This window comes from Rhipicephalus microplus, chromosome 5 (genome assembly GCF_043290135.1).
Source record: "Rhipicephalus microplus isolate Deutch F79 chromosome 5, USDA_Rmic, whole genome shotgun sequence".
Lineage (NCBI taxonomy): Eukaryota > Metazoa > Arthropoda > Arachnida > Ixodida > Ixodidae > Rhipicephalus > Rhipicephalus microplus.
Genome location: NC_134704.1, coordinates 15,506,704 through 15,523,843, shown reverse-complemented (window position 1 = coordinate 15,523,843; position 17,140 = coordinate 15,506,704). Strand labels below are relative to the sequence as shown.

Here is a 17,140-nt window from a genome sequence, read left to right as displayed (position 1 = left end):
GCAAACAGCTTTAAGTAGACCGAGAAAGCACAGTCAAAGAAGGCAAATGTGATTGTGAAACTGCTCTGCTAAATGGGGTCTTTACATGCCAGCTGTAACTTCGAATAAAGGATGAAATGTGCCAGATAAAATTATTTTATATACATCATGCTGCAGTTGCAAGGAAACTAGGTAGTCATCACAAAAACATATTAGTGACACTTAAGAATGTTGAAAAAAAGCTTTTCCTTAATATTGGGTCACTAAGCGATCACCACTGCTATCTGCAATAGCACTTTGTAAAGTAGAACTGCAAACAAAGCCAATAATTACAACTGTTGGAGTTTTACATTCCAAGACCACGATATGAATATGAAAGATACCATAGAAAAGGTCCAACATGCACCAGAATCTAATCACACGAGCCTCTAGCACTTCACCTTCATCAAAATGCTGTGGCTCGATCCTGCAACTTCGGCAGGCTGTGACTCGATCTTGCAACCTTTGGGTCAGCAGCCGTGCAACCACAACCCCTAAACCACAGTGGCTGGTGCAAACAAAACAGACTAGCTTGCCACAATATGAATATTTATTTTGATCATCATAAAAGTAATCAGGATGAATTTGAGCTGCTTAAAAGATCAGCGCAATATGAAGAGCAGCAGTTCATACCTGTAACTTCCTGATTCTAGCCTGCAATTCTGAAGCAGTGTTGATGGGTTTCTCTCGTGGTATCTCCATATCTAGCTCCCGTAACCACTCACATAAGTCGGCAATACCTTCAGAGGCACACCGGCCTGTCTGAACAGCTCTCTTAAGGGTAGCATTTTTCTTTCGAGCCATTTCTATCACCTGCAAGAAAAAAGAAAAGAAAAATGGTTCCTTGTATCTTCTCCCATGCCAACTTTCTAGTCAAGAACTATGGTTATGTCAAAAACTACACTGCATGTCAGAGGTAAATGACAAAAATGACAGATACTACTTGAAAGATACAATGATGCAATCATAGCTGTTTGCAAGTTGTCAAAAAGTAATAAACATTTAATGAACTTTATGTTAACTTGTTCAGCGCTATGAGGTACTACTGATTTTCCCCACCAGCTTTAGTCCAAATGGCAGCTAATATAATCCAGGCACCTATCTATTTAACCAATGTACCAAACATTTAATGCTAGCGCCAGCATATCTAATCCAAATAGCAGTGCAAATGGGCCTTGCAACAGCTAGTTTAATGAAAATGCCAACATGCTTAACGGAAGCACTGAACAGTTTCTGCACAATGGACTGCATGCGTTATAACAACAGATCAAAACAGCACACCAATGCAGCACACTCTAGAAGTGCAATGAACTGACCTTATCCCACTGCCTGTTGAGATCATCAACCTGCCTCTGCAGAGTATCACCAAACTCCTCTTCTGAATCTTGTATCAGACCCTCAGCAACCAAGTTAATATTGTCAACGTTGTTTTGTATAGTCCCAACGTCATCATCAAGAGCCTGGGAAAAAAATATGAGCATGTAAGAACCAGCATTTTAAGTGCTGCACCAAAGGCCGCCTATTAAGACACAGTTTTAAAAAATCTTGAGACTCCCCCATTCAAGAGCATGACAAAAGACTAGTTATCCTAATGTGATGCACAGATAACATCTTAGTCAGGGACCAGGCAGAGCACTTACAACAAGCTATCTTTTTTTTGTTAGAGGTTGTTCGGATACAAAGTGAGAGATTGGTCCTAATCATGATATGTACAAAATACAATTGAGCTTTGACGGAGTGGATAACTTGAAATTCACATTAAAGCATGTCTTTATGACATCAGCAACTAGCTCTTGATTAGCCCACAATGGTCAACGTATTCTGTGGTGAAACTTCAATCAATTCAATTATCACTGAGGTTTCATTTACGTTACTATTCATACTACCCTGATGGCAACTAATGTAGTTTGTTTCTCTAAGAATTTTTATGTCGCGATCACGATCATTTGCCGTAAAAATTAGTAAATATTAACAAACAAACAAACAAAACCCTATGTATATGCAGCTTGAAAAAAAATGGAACTTACATTTGACTGCTCCAATTGTGCCTCAAGCTTTTCCAGGTCACCGTATGCAACATCTTCATCCTCAAGAAATGAAGTCACATCGTTGATCCACTTCTGGACACTTTTCATTTCCTCCTGATGAAAAAAAAAAATGAATTGCACAACCAACTACAGCAAGAACATGATTCGAAAGAGCAGTACATTTGAAACTAACGCCTATAAGAGTAATAGCAGTCACCTTGTGTTTAATGCAATATGGAGCAAAGATTACACTAACTACAAGTGCTACACTACAATGCAAAATTGATTGATTGATTGATATGTGGCGTTTAATGCCCCAAAACCACCACATGAGTGTGAGAGACGCCGTATTGGAGGGCTTTGGAATTTTCGACCACCTGGGATTCTTTAACGTGAACCCAAATCTGAGCACACGGGCCTACAGCATTTCTACCTCCATCCGATATGCAGCCGCTGCAGCCGGGATTCGATCCCGCAACCTGCGGGTTACAATGCAGAGCGGGTTAGTCGTTTCTCTCCCACTGACGAGTGTTTTGGTCGTCAGATTCGGAACCGAAATGACTGATGATGACTATACTCGTCATCAACACAAATGTGTCACACCAGGAACCTATGACTACACTCATCATAGCTGTGTTCCTTGATGGTAGATGAGCACACTAGTCCATGTTGTGCAATTGTCACCTCAGCTTTTATTGCATTGACATTTTTTATTGGAGTATCCCGTGGGGAAGACACTTTTGAGCTATCTTTCTTTTGGCCCAATCAGTGAAATAGAGTACTAGAGCTATGTGAATAGCAAAATTTTGGGGGTGAACCGAACTTGAATATCGAAGTATGAGTATGAATCGAATAGAATATTTGTTTAATATGTCCAATATTTCAAGAATATTTTTTGAATACTTTGAGGCGAAACTGCAGAAAAATGATGGAGCAGATTTCAAAGCCTATTCTTATGAGATAGCAACATGAACGTGTTTCTTTTGGCTAGGTTTATAAAGCACTGGCAGAGCAGTGTTTCATAGTTGTTTTATCAAGAATTAGGCAATGAAGAGGCCGCATCGTCTTTAAGTGCATGGTTTGGCACAACCATGCAGTTTCATACAATAATACCTAGAGGGGAATCTGGCGCTAGTGTCTACGTGGGCTCCTTCAGCGGCGCTTGTACCCGCATGGGAATGATCGGAAGTACAGGCTTCGGATCTGCTTTGAATGGATTACGTTCTTGAAATTCACGATGCTTGTTTGCCGAGTGTAAAACAAAGTGATATTAAGTTATGTCTAATTGAAACTTGCTTCATATTTTTTTACTCAAAGTTTATACAAAAGGTTTTTGTGACAAGGCGGTAGAAGTGATACCTGGACGAATTTAACCACCAGGGTATGCATTTCTCTGCCATTGCGTTCCAGATTTGGCATCAAGATGTAATGAATCATTCTTTACAACATTTTAAAACAAACATTCTTGTTTTGCCGTCAAAAGTACGCAATATCTATTTATGAAAATAACAGCATAGTATTAGGTGAGGAACACTTAGCGTTTTGTCTGCTGCGATGCCAGGTGCGTCTGTTCAAGTGGTCTGCCCCCAACGCACCTCTCAATTTGTAGTGAAGTCGAGTCAGAAAAGCGTGGCAGTGCGTCTACTTGGCATCACCGTCGTTTTGCAATTGATTTCAATGAGTTTTGGCGAGATGCACCAACAACAAACGTGAACTCTATATATCCTGCATTGGCATGGAACGCTACAACTATGCGCAGCAGTGAGTGAACGACGCTTCGCTTAAACTGTCAAACACGACTTATACAGCTCCAGCGTTGCAGTAAATTGACAGGCCTAGCAGTTTTCAGCTTTTTTGAACAACACAGGCACAGCTTCAGTCCTTTGCACCTACACTACTACCTTCTCAACGCGAAGAACAAAACTGAAACTGTAGAAGAAGATTCGTAAACAGTTCACTGGCTAACCCGATCCAATCTGAAGCCTGTACTTCCCATAATTCCCATGAGGGTGCACGATTGCAGTGCCAGAATCCTCTCTAGGTATTATTGTATGAAACGCTATGGGTCCAACCAAAGTGTTGCTGACAACACTTCGCACGTGAAAGGCAAAGATGCTGTTTCCTTAACCTCTCCTCCTCTTTCAATTTCTGTGGACGGCAGATGAGGGTGTGTTTTCCTTGCGTACGCAGTTCTAAATCTGCCTTGTAGACATGAATATACAAGTTAATCTAAAATTTTGGGTGCTAAAATTCTTCGACAACCAATTTTTCGGACTTGCTTTTCAAATTACTGGTCCAAAACAACATTAACTGAGCCCCCACCTCTACACATCTATCATTTTATATTAGCACCAGCGTTTTTATTGCAATAGCAATTATATGGACACTCTCAGCTGGATTTTGTTGCTGGCGTCGCCGTCGACGTGAGCTTCAGCATCGATGTCATGCACCACATATGTATACATATCTATATATTAAAAAATGCAAGAAAGAAAAAGATCCAGAAAAAAAACACGCCAGCGCGCAGAATCGAACGTGTGACCTCTGGGTTACGAAAGTGAAGGCGTTAACCACTGAGCCACCCCAGAGCACATCCTGCGCCGTTCAAACGGCAAGCTACTTGTATCTACCACTTACCGCTGCTCACGAGCATCTCGGGAGGAAATTGTGTTTTCAGCATTACCAGCAAGATGGGGCAATGAGCGCACGTCGCCACATCGTGCGGCGGCACCCGCTCTTATCTCCTACGCGTACTTTGCCCAGCTTAGAGAAAGGGAGCGACGCTACCTCACACGCCCTTATCTCGCGGCGGCGAAGTGGGTACGGTCGTACGCCTTGGCTGGCCTTGGGCTTTACCTGGAACCATTCTGCTGTAGTTACCGGGTGCACAAAGGTCACTGCAATCATTGCAGTCTCCGTTTGCAAAAAGCGTGCGCTTTTCAGACACAGCAAAGTAACAGATGAGACGCTTATTCGTGTGCATCTGTACGTGTGAGTATGTTTTGTGCGTAATTTGTGTGTGAGAAATGTGGGGCATGTTTCGATCTGCTTTCCATTGTGCGCGTGACCTTTCAATTTGTTGCTATTACGTTCATTGCTTCGCATTTCCGGCAAAGCTGTGACTTTATTTAAGTCAATACTAGGCTTGTGCGAATATTCGAATGCAAATAGCAAATAGTTGAGTATTTGAATTCACTTCGATTCGAATTCAAGTTAACGAATATTTTCAAAGTATTGACAATGGACGAATGAATGTATATTAATCCGCATGTCACCGCCTGTAAAAATGGTTTCACTGCAATGTAGGAGTGCTAAACAATGAAAACACCTACCAAAAAAAAATTCGCTTTGTTGTGATGCTCCCCTTGAAATTTAAAGGGGCCCTGCAACACTCACTGAATATAGTCAGAAAACGCTGTCGATCAGTAGTCGAGACTACCGAAAACACGCGAGGCAAATATTGTTTTGCAGCACGTGGCCTGTAATTCACAACAAATTTTCAAAGCTAAAAATTGCTTTCTTTCCTTGGCAAATGATACTACAAGCTCAAAAATCACTTGTCACAGCCCAAAAGGAATACCGTATTTACTCGCATAATAGGCGCACTTTTTTTTCAGAAAATCCGGCTCGAAGTTAGGGCTGCGCCAATTACGCGGGGTAAAATTTAAAAAAATTTTTTAACTCGGTTCTCGCGCTTTAAGTCTGCACACTTGTCAAGTAAAAGGCGACTTTATCGTTTACCAATTAATTCAGCATAAAACAAACATACCTACGTACCTTTTAATGAACAAGCGAGAGCCGTCAACTGCACACACACACACATAAAATTTATTTACACAAAAGTCGTAGCTGTTCCTCCTTTTCCCTATTCGGAGTCCGAGTCGGAGATCACACATTCATCCTCGCCGAGCGGGGATTCGTTTTCGGTGTACGAATCATCCGCACCCCACAACATGTCATCCTCACTCGCATCCAGTGCGTTCGAGATACCCGTCTTCTTGAAGCTTTTCCTGACGACTTCGTCGGAGATCGCCTGCCACGCTTCCACGATCCAAGCGCACAGCATTTCCACAGGCGGCCTCTTAATCTTACCACCTGGAGTCAGCTGATGTTGTCCTCCAGCCATCCAGGTGGTGTACAGCCTTCGAACATTGTCCTTGAAAGGTTTATTCAAGAACACGTCTAAAGGCTGCAGTATCGATGTGAGGCCGCCCGGAATCACTGCCAGATCTGTGCGCAGCTCCTTTAGCTCATCTCGTACGCGGTCTACTAGGTGCCCACGAAAACTGTCCAGGACAAGCATGGACGACAACAACAGACCACCCGGCCGCCGACCCCAGACTGTTTTCACCCAATCCACCATGAGTTCCGCGCTCATCCAGCCTTTTTCCTGGACTCTGACGTAGATGCCTTGAGGAAATTTTGCCTTTGGGAGCGTCTTACACTTAAAAATAACGTAAAGCACTGCCTTCAGTTTAAACCCAGCCGTGTAGCTCGCGTACTTCCCCATGGTGGAACCAAAGTTCAATACACGACCACAACATACGCACACCGCTTGCAAAATGGCGTTTCTTTCTTTTTCTCTGATGGTGGTGATGGCGATCGAGCCCCCGGCGTTGTACACGTGACCTCCAAAAAGCGCGGCGATTTGGGGGGTATCAGTAATTGATGGAACAGCCTTTTTTTTTTTTTTTTTCGCTCATGGACGCTTTTTTTTTTTCAAGTTTTATTTCGACAAACACGTTGGTTAGGTCGTTGCACTTCGAATTTTTTTTATTTGCTCATCGGTTTGCCTTCTTTTTTTCTTCACGGTACGAGGACCGCGTTCCAACTGTACCGCTGGGGGGAAGAATCGTTTCTGATCACGGCCAATTTCGGGGTGCGCCTATTATGCGCGGAATAAAAAAAAATCGAATTTTCCGCGACCAAACTAGGGGTGCGCCTATTATGCGAGTGCGCCGATTATGCGAGTAAATACGGTATATGACTCGGGTCACAGACATTGGCTGATTTGAGCATGGCGCATTCGTCAATACCAGGGCCGCCGTGTGTCCACGAGTACGTGCGCAATCGCACTGAAAAGCCGCGTATTCGAAGAAAAGAAGAATTGCTCAAGGTCACGAGGTGCATGTGGAGCATTTTCTTTCGCCGTGCTATTTCTTCCTGCTTAACTTCCAGCTATTTTGTCGGGACAAAAAGAGAGAATAAAATTGCAGCTTGTGACAAATTTTCGGAACTCCGCTCGTGCTGGACTGATTCTAGAAACTTTGTGGCAGTAAATCTGTGAGGCAACAAGCATGTTTACTAGCTCCATGGCTACTTTAAAAAGTGTTACAGGGCCCCTTTAAAGCAACATGTTACCCTCAAATCAATTCTTCATTTTATTAAGCTTGTTATGATGGCTTATATAATTCAAGTATAATAAATTTTAAAACATTAGGTATCTTACAGGTTATCACTCACATACTACCGAAACTACTACTCAAGGTTGTTTCGAGTTCATTTGAACGAAAAAAAAGGCCATTTGCATAGAGCCCCTATTTCAAATCAAAAGAAATATTGTGCAGGTTTAGTTGGGTTATGATATATATTCCCTTTTTTTATATTTCATACATACCATTCGAATTCGATTCAAAATTATTCGATGAAAATCACTATTCGCTTCCAATTCACTTCGAACGAAAAATTAACTATTTGCGCAAGACTAGTCAATACACTTGCGACCATAACAAAGCCTAAAAGGCAGCTTGCCGCAGTGCAAGAATGTAATGGGGCAAAGCATATTAAATATCTGAAGGGACTATTGTTAATCGGATGTTGGCTGTACTTGTCTTTGTGAAGTTCGAATAGTGAAATTCCACTGCGAATTGAATCAAATAGAACAGCAAACATTATTGCAAAATTATTCGAAATTTCGAATATTCATACATCCTTATATAAAAGGCTTCTAGCAACTCGCGTGCTGCCTTATACTTGCTTTTACCCAGGACAGTCACCTCATAAAATCGTGATTCGCATTTGCAGATTTTGTAATGCACAGAAAGATACACAAGTTCGTTTTCTTACTTTAGATTTCGGCCATATTCCCTCACGATTTAATGAAGTGACGATGCTGGTTAGAGAAAGTGTCAGACAGCATGCAAGTTACTAGAAGCCTTTATATCAACAAGTTGGGTGACGAATATGTAAGGGACACATGTACACACCTGTGGTCTCTTGATATTAGTTTGTTCGAGAGGAGGGTAGGTTAGGCAGTGTTGGCTATTCTGCACATGTGCAAGTCACTTTTATGTACCACTCTGTTTCATGCTTGAAATAAATTAGTCGTGGTGTCATTCATGTCGTCGTGTTTGTGTCTCTGTTGTGTGTGTGGTTTTTACTTGCCGCAAAATGTCATACAGTAAGTATAACATATTAGCCTGAACAAGAATCTAATTAATATCAATCTATTACAAGACACACCTCTTCTGTGCATTTACCTGGAATCGCTTGAGCACCAACATGTGCTTTCGCAGAAACTGGAGCCGCTCCTTGAGCAAAGAGCGAACCCGGTCCCAGCAGTTGCCCAGACTGTGCAGCTTGTCTCGCAGCTCACGAGTCCATGGTGCATCGGGCTCCTTGCGCAACATCTCCTTTCCAGTGCTGGTGACGTATTGCAAGTTGGACTCTTCTTCGTCAACAGTTTCTTGCATTTCCTGCAGGAAGACAAAAGGAGAGAGAGAATTCACATTGATGATTATCTCTTTATTTCGCACAAATATCTATAAAAATGAGCAGCATGTCTATCCATCCGATGAAAAACTCGCAAGAATGCAGACCATAATGCCCCACCGCATTCAAACTTACTCTTTTCCTAGCATTCAACGGCTGGCACTTACAACATGCAGATTGGTTAGCCCAATCTTCCACAATCAAAGCTCACAAGAATCAGCCACACAAAATCAAATATTTCAGGCTGTGATCACTTTTCTCCCCCATAAAACACTCCTGCCAGGTGCCTCACAATAAGTGGGTAAGGAGCTTATTAAAACTCCCAGTAAGGACAAACAATGAGCCATTGCCGCCTGGGCCTGAAGGGTCACTTGCCCACAGGGAACCACCATGAGAACCACGTCATCCCCGTAAATAATGATGACTTTTCCTCCATAACTTCATAAATGAACTTGATAAATCCCTTGAAATGATGAACTGATAAATCCCTTGATAATATATTTATGTGACCAAGGTATACACACCCCTTTTAATAAAACAAGGCTGGGAATTATGAAATAGCTGCCAATCAAAGTAAAATTTGCATTTCGTGCTGACCTTGTATTTCTGTAGCTGGTCTTCCATGATCTCCATTGTGTTCACATGGAACTTTTCAGATTCTAGGGCCTGCTGGACACTCCGGATCCATGCTTCCAGTGCATCCACTGCTTCTAGCAACTTCGGAGGTGGAGCCCGTTCCAAGGATCGGCTAAGCTGTGCTTCCAGATCAGCTGCAAAAATCGCAGGACTGGCAAGTTACATGGTTGTCACAGAAGATCTCCACAAATAAGTCATTGCAAAATGAGCATCAACTTATTATGGCAAAGGTGTCACAAGTGCACACAGGCACTCAAAACACTGGTAGAACTTGCTGTTGGGCTAGTTGGTGCATGTTTGAATTCAATAGCCAATTTCATGCCAAAATCACGATCTGTAGAAATCACGTCCTGCCTATGTGTTTTCTTTGTTTGTGTGGTCGTGATTTTGGCACGAAATTGACTATTGAATTCAAACACTCAAAACACAATTTAGCACACATAATTATTGAAACTAAACTATCCACAAAAACAAGGGCTACAGTGAAACATCGATCAATCAATCAATCATATTTTTACTTCAGTTTGTGCATACAAACTCGGGATGGCAAGACAATGCCATGGAGTAGGGATTGGCTGTATATTTAGGATATACATTTAGGCTGTATATTTAGGATATTTAGCAGTAATGGCCTATAACAGCATAAAGCTAAAAGGTTTTACCATAGCAACAGTTTTGCCTTAGCTGAATGATATAGTTTGGCACTTCCTTGCAGTAAAATTATTTTTCTTTTAAGAGAAAATACCGTATTTATTCGCGTAATGAACACACTTTTTTTTTTGTAAAAAAATCTGAGCAAAGTTTGAAGCCCATTTATTATATGGGGCAAATTTTACGAAAACTTTTTCAGAAGGAGCAAAAATTCAGTAATGCAAAAAAAAAAGAGAAGTTATGTCACTTAGCCTTTTGCAATTGACATACGCGTACACTGTTTGGAAACAGCTTCTTGGTTACACTTCACTCATCTTCGGTGGTTGAAGGCGCTATCTTCTGCAAGCTGTCCCTGCGCCACCTCGCACTCCGCAAAAGCGTTTTGTAGCTTTCTCGCAATTATGATCGCAACAGTGGTACCTGCTGTGATCTCGAGGGGCACCCAGAAGTATATGCTACCACGCTACGAGGCACTTTGCCAGCTTCGTGGCAGCCTCTCATGACTACCGCGACGCCACCATTCACATTGCAGCAAGCTACTACTGAAACATCAAAACAAACCATCGGCGACAAGATTAACATCAAAATACGGCTACTGCCTCGCTGTCCATATGAAAAGTTACTATAGAAAAGGTAAGCTATATCTTGCGTTTCTTGAACTCTGCATAGATAACAAGCATGAAAAGCAAATTGCAACCGAAGTGAGAATCGGGGGTGCTACCATGTTGCCGAAATCGTCGCTATCTTTTTGGGCGACCAGCGATCCTTTCTGGTTTGCCAAAAACCTGCAATGCGATGGCGACAAATGGCCTTTCGCGACAACCATGGCGACAGCAAATTTTGACGTCGTCGCCCGAAAATTGCGTGCATGTGACTGGGCCTTAAAGTTTCGTATTTGCAGGAAACGGTTGGCGCGGGCAGTTTCATGACTTTTGCTCACTGTATGCTTGTCAGCTGTGATGTCTATACACTTGCAACATTCGTGAACCCCGCTGTGGCACACAGATAATTAAAAATAACTGGGGACGTGTCACGCACAGATAGAAAGTAAAACAATACAGCGTGCAGCAGTGGGCGAAGGCGAGCCAAGGGGGTTGGGCATATAATAAAGAACAGAAGAGATCCAACGGGTTAGGAGGAGCCAGGTGTCGGTTAGCGGGACTGCAGCAGATGAATGTGGGGGCATGCATTTATTACGTAGGAGAAAAAAATCCAAATTTTGACGACTGAAGTTGTGAGTCCGTTTATTATGCGAGTGTGTTCATTATGCAAGTAAATATGGTAATAGGACGCAACTGCATAGACGGCTTTCGTTTCCAAAGCTGGCAACATAAGCACAGTTTCTACATATAAATAATTAATATAACAATGTTCCATAGTGCACTTTCACATATCTGCCATTAGGCATGTAATTAACAAGGCCAGAATGGAGTGTTTCGGCTCTACGTGGCCCCATTAGGGAGACTCACCGATCTTGGTCCCTGTGTCTGCCCACTGGTTGGTGAGCGCTTCAATCTGTTCAAACACTGGCTCAGTGCTTAGCGTGGGCACCCTGGCCTGAAGGGCTTGCCCTTTCTCCTGTAGCCTCTGCACCTTATCCTCTTGGCTGTCCAGAGTCTTCAATCTCATCTGGAAACATTCGTAGAAGTTATTCAGTAACACTACTTCACGCTGACTTCGTATGCAATATGAAACTTTGCCTATGCAACAGCTGTCCTATTCCCAGCTCTAGTCCATATAATACAGAGACACTTCATTGCTACAATCAACTACGTATGCACAGCTATATTAGGAGGATAGTCGTCTGATCCATTTGTAAATAAGTGGTTCATTCAATGAAATGAATAGCCAAACTCTCTGCCTTAGCCTAATAGGGCCTCTGCCTTAATCAAAGGAAGATTCTGCAATTGCCAATCCATTTTTCAGAGCAGATCAAGGATTCTAATTGGCATATTATCTACCATAGATAGTAATATGCTTACAACTGATGCTGCACATTAATGCTGGATGCACCACAGATATATTGAGGTTGGAATGTACAACCTAACATGAAATTTCAAGCAGAATGCTATGCTTTGTGCAACATACAGACACTCCTTAACGCTATACTATACTCTGTTTCCCCACTTTGGTTCAGCACTACCAAAGCTATGGGGTGTAAGTAAGCCACACACTTGAGCAGCAGAACATAGCCCCAGATATAGTAAGTGCCTTGAAATTGACCGGGTTCACTAAAATTGGCGTTTGTCAAATGTGTGTTACGTCATATCGATACGGGATACGTTAATTCTCCAGATTTAGTTCATACGCATGGAATTTTTTTTTTTTTTTGCTTAACGCGGGTAGCTGTGTTTACAAATCAAAATGGCAGCGCCCATGCAGAAGTGACCACCTGCTTCGATCCGAGCTTGCTGTTGCTACACGCCCACTGCACTGATAGCAACAAGTGAATGTTGAAATCCGACATCTCTTTGTTTCATCTTACACTGAGGATAAAGCATCAGGTATGTTTTGTCGTTATTAGCCAGATATGCTGCTTGCTCAGCCACACCTGCTAGGACTAATGCACCGAAGCAGTGCTTGGGCTGTGTCACCAGAATGAGAATGCTGCATATCCAACGAACATGCAACATGGCACAGCATTTCGTGTGCGTCAGATCTTCTTTTGATGGAAACAAAAAAAAAGAGAAAAAGAAGCATTGCAGCAAAAGACACGAACAAATATGAGCATCTACCGATCTTCAGCAGAGCAACAAATCCCCGCTTCAAGTTCCTGGTGTGACAGCTTGTTTCGCAGTTATACTGTATTTTCAAGTTAATAAACCAGCCTTATCTGCAATAAGTGTGTATAAACAATTCGGCGAGCAGACGATATGACGCGGATGAATACATGTGGAGGGACTAATCGCCCTTCTTATCGGCTGAGGGGTCCTGTAGCCTCCACAGTGCTGAAGGGAACTTCTGAAACATATTATAAGTACTTGTGTTCTATAACAGTTGGAAGAGAGTTAAGTAAAGGCATCTAAAGCTGCAGCACTAACTTTCAGTGAAAATGGTAAGTAGCTGACCTTGCACTGCTCCAGCAGTCTTCGCACGTCATCCGACTCACGCCGCTGTCGAGCCGTGGTCTGAGAGCTTTCCAGCCAGCGGCGATGCGAAGCCAACAGGCGTTCGAGTGCATCCCCTTCGGCCCGGAGCTCGCGGCAAGCATGCAGCCCTTCCAGGTGCTCCCTCTGGGACTGCACCATGTTCTGCACCTCGTGCCAGCGTACCTCGACTTCCCGCAGCACTCCCTGAACTTCCTTGGTCTGCTCCCCAACTGCGCAGACAGTGAAGAATTCACTCTCATTATTTCATTCGTTTTTTCACTAATAACTTAATCACTCTCATTAAATTATCCCTGCAGCTACCATATCTCACCGCACTGGTCACGCACTGCAAGTTTTTTGCCCACGTAGTTGGACTAAATATTTTCAGCTTTTTTCCCCAAAAAAGCTACAAAAGAGCAGAACGACCTTTCCCACAATGCCATCACAATCACTTGTCTATAAATTTTTGTGCACATTGAATTCAAAATTTTGCTATTTATTGAGCTCTAGAGAAAAGCAAGGGAACAATAAAGGAAAAGAAAAGTAAGCACTTATGTGAACTTAGGCTCAGCAAACCAGTGCATATGGGTAGCGAAAAAAAAGGGGATAATTGTTGCATCCCACACAACTACGCACCTGCATCAAGGCCTTCCACAACGTCTCTGCCTTGCTGAACAAGCTGGGCTACTTCTCCTTTGTTCATGGCAACTTGCCGTTCCACATCCTTAACAAAAAATAATGGCATAATGGTAATCATTCATGCAATATTAACTGCACAGTCAGACTAATGATCTCATGAAACTATTAATAGTCAAAACTCCAAGACTTTCCTTTCAAATTAGCACTGAATTCATGTAAATAATCTGCTTCATTTGGCAACGAAACTAATATTGAAGCCCAGAACATCAAGTAACGTAGCAATGGTATCGTAACAGAATAGAGAAAATTTCATTCTGAAAACTTTTTCAAACAAAGAAAGGAGAAGTGATTACAACTGAAGCACCTGTAAAATACTCAAGTGAAACCTGAAGAATCTGTAATGAATGAATTTCTATTTAAGTTGAATAAAACCTGCATGAAATTTTACTGCCTTTTTTTTAATGCAAGGCCTACAGTGAATCTCAGCCATGCTTCACTTTAACTTTTTATTCAGATGAAGTTTCTTGTAGTGAAGCTCTATCAAAATTTATGAGCTTTATTATTAGTACACTTATATGCACACATGCACATTCACTAAGGAGCTATGCCTCATACTGAACTGAGACTGTACTTTGGCACCACGTAACTGCCTGCCTGATACATAATATGTGAGGTGAACCAGTATCAGTACTATAAACAAGATCATGCTTACCTCAGTAAGTGCTTGCAACTCTTCGACACTCATGCGTTCGAAGAGTGCCTTCAACTGCTCTTGTGAATGTGGTCGATCGGGATCGATCCCCAGTTGATTCTCGACTTTTTCGAGCCAGGCTGTGACGTTTTCCAGGGCTCTCTGCCATTCCTTCACTTTCCAGCTGTCCAGACGCCGCTTCTTGGCTCCAAAGTCAGAAAGGGGCTAAGACAACGTGAGAACACACATGGGCACACTGCTGTATAGACACTAGGGCCCAGCCCAGAAGCACAGGCAGAAATAGCACAAGCACTACAGCCCTACTACATAATATTTGAAACTTGATTTACAAGTAATGTCTAGAGCTTCGTGTTTTCATTCAGTGTTTATGTTTCTTGGGATTCAGCTGGCGTTTTTCAAAGTTTTCTTTTCATAAATTCTCAATTCTCTGAAGTTTAGCATTCGAATTTCCATTATTCTCAGCCCTTATATATCTTTAAAAAATATTAGAACACGACGGCATCATAACACATTAAGTGTATTTTAGTGCTCTGAAATAGCTATCTTGTATTCAACAACACCCAGAACAACTTTTTGTTCTAGGTGTGAAGTCACTTCAAGCCCTGTGTTCATGGAATTCTGTTTTATCTCACCCCTTATGAAACACCCTTCTTGATTTCACTCTCAGAGCAACAAAGTGGCATGAGAGAAAATAATTAGAGAAAGCACACCTCTCTTCCCAATGCAGTCCTTGGAGAATTTCCATACGATTCCTTCTTGAAGAGACTGTATGTAAAGGCCTTTTCTTCAGCTTCTGCCTTCACTTTCTGCTCTGTACTGCATTTGGCCAACTAAATGAAAGGAACAAAGCAGAAACATAATCTGGAGAGCGGCAACAGGAACTTTTGCCAAGACATCGTAGAGCACCCACCATGTAACCACAACAAATGAAAACTTTGTAGGACCTCCATTGCCTTTGTTACTACTACGTATCTCCTTGCCAGCTCAGATTTATACTATTTAAAAGGTTGGCCCACTTCTTGTAACATGAAACAGGTTAAATTATAAATGCGCTATTTCCCATTGACCAAGAATGCTAACACATTGAAAGCATGCCCACCTTCCTGCTCAAGTTTTCCATCTTCTGGAGCAGCGCATCCCACCGATGTGTCAGTTGCTCCTGCTTACGAGTCAGCTCTATGGCAGCTAGTGATCCCTTGTCAAGGGTCTTCAACGCCTTCTGGATTTCGTTTGAAATGTGATCAAGCCGCTTGTTGTGATACTCCAAATCTTGCTCCAATACCTGCAAAAGACAATCAGGTGTGTTGCACATGCAAGCATACGACATGTGGGACAAAGAAACAAATACTTCATAATCAACAGCACCAAGGCACCACTACATTTATTACTTTTCTTATCCACGGTGTCATCCCAATAAATTAGCGCAAACAGAAACCTTGACAGCATTGATACTTTCCAAACTGTGGCTCCCAACACCACAGCAGGGATATTGCAAGTGATTTGCACTTGAAATTCTTTTTTTCGTGCAATAAAAATCAGCAGCACATCACCAAGAACAGCACCTGTAAAGGCACCCAGCAGCCATGATGTGTATTTCTAGCTCCTGCACTCACCTCTGCCAATTACAATGCAACAATGCATGGCATTCGATATCAGCTTGCAGAAGTACCAATTCATTTCATCCCAAATCGTGCCACCAGACTGCTCTACGGTTCAAGTAGGCCATTAAAACCTTCAAATACAAATCCTTTAGTATACCAAATGCACTTCATTGAAAGCCTACCGTAGAACATGTACGGTTCAATGTGCAAAGCATAATTTAAATTTAAAAGTTGGTGTCATGGCTCATTATAGGTCACGCACCTGCAGACACTTGACCATGTCCAGCACCTCCTGCACTGAGGCCCTCGAGGCATCGGCCTTCTCCATGCGGCAAAGCTGACCTTCCTGCATCAGTAGCCACTGCTGCAGCCTCGGCTCTTCTGTGCTCAGCATCTGCTGCGCGTTCATCAGGGCCTCCAGCTGCGCCCCATAGTTTTCCACCCAGTTGCACACCGCCTGCCAGCGCTCGCCCAATGCTAAGAGCTCGTCCTCCAACGCTGAGTACGCTGTATGCACACGTGGCACAGTCAGTTATGCGACGGGCTGAGGCCATTTTGGAGCAGATTTTCGGAGCAGGCAAACATGCATTTTGCAGCAGGAATAAGGGCTTTTTAAAGGCTCATTGCAGTGTATGAAGACTGTGTTTGAGAAAAAGTCGAGTAAAGAAGAACTAAGCACCATTCAATACTCAGCGTTTGACGCGCATATATAGTCGGGTATAATCCCACCATTACTACACAAGCACGCATTTTTCTTGACCTATGCACGGCAACGCTGTAACAAGGAGTGTGAACTTTTTTCACAATCGTACTGCTTATGGCAGGGTGTTTCGACCTGGAGAGATTAGTTGTATTTTCAAAATATGATCACCATATTTGGCGCAGAATAATGCGAATGTAGCAGGATGCAGCAGGATTTTTCTGCTAAAGCAGTTTCGCATAATTGGTGCCACTATCACTATACTGCACAGTACTTAGAAAAACACTTAGCATTGTTCTTTCATATGTTGCATTTCCCATCAAAAAAGCACCTGTTAATAAATGAGCTAGATGAAG

At 42.5% G+C, this 17,140-nt stretch overlaps 1 protein-coding gene across 9 annotated transcripts in view; it reads right to left on the bottom strand.

The window, feature by feature from the left end:
- Dys (Dystrophin) overlaps positions 1-17,140 on the bottom strand; it is a 462,180-nt gene that overhangs the window by 309,655 nt on the left and 135,385 nt on the right. For all 9 annotated transcript variants that reach the window (XM_075894910.1, XM_075894913.1, XM_075894908.1 and 6 more), the window contains 12 exons: positions 16,347-16,591; positions 15,583-15,765; positions 15,194-15,313; positions 14,484-14,687; positions 13,769-13,856; positions 13,112-13,362; positions 11,513-11,672; positions 9,354-9,526; positions 8,525-8,740; positions 2,046-2,159; positions 1,335-1,478; positions 652-831 (listed from right to left, as the gene is read on the bottom strand). In XM_075894910.1, coding sequence (XP_075751025.1) covers positions 652-831; positions 1,335-1,478; positions 2,046-2,159; positions 8,525-8,740; positions 9,354-9,526; positions 11,513-11,672; positions 13,112-13,362; positions 13,769-13,856; positions 14,484-14,687; positions 15,194-15,313; positions 15,583-15,765; positions 16,347-16,591 — 2,078 coding nt within the window. The remainder of the gene's footprint in view (positions 1-651; positions 832-1,334; positions 1,479-2,045; positions 2,160-8,524; positions 8,741-9,353; positions 9,527-11,512; positions 11,673-13,111; positions 13,363-13,768; positions 13,857-14,483; positions 14,688-15,193; positions 15,314-15,582; positions 15,766-16,346; positions 16,592-17,140) is intronic.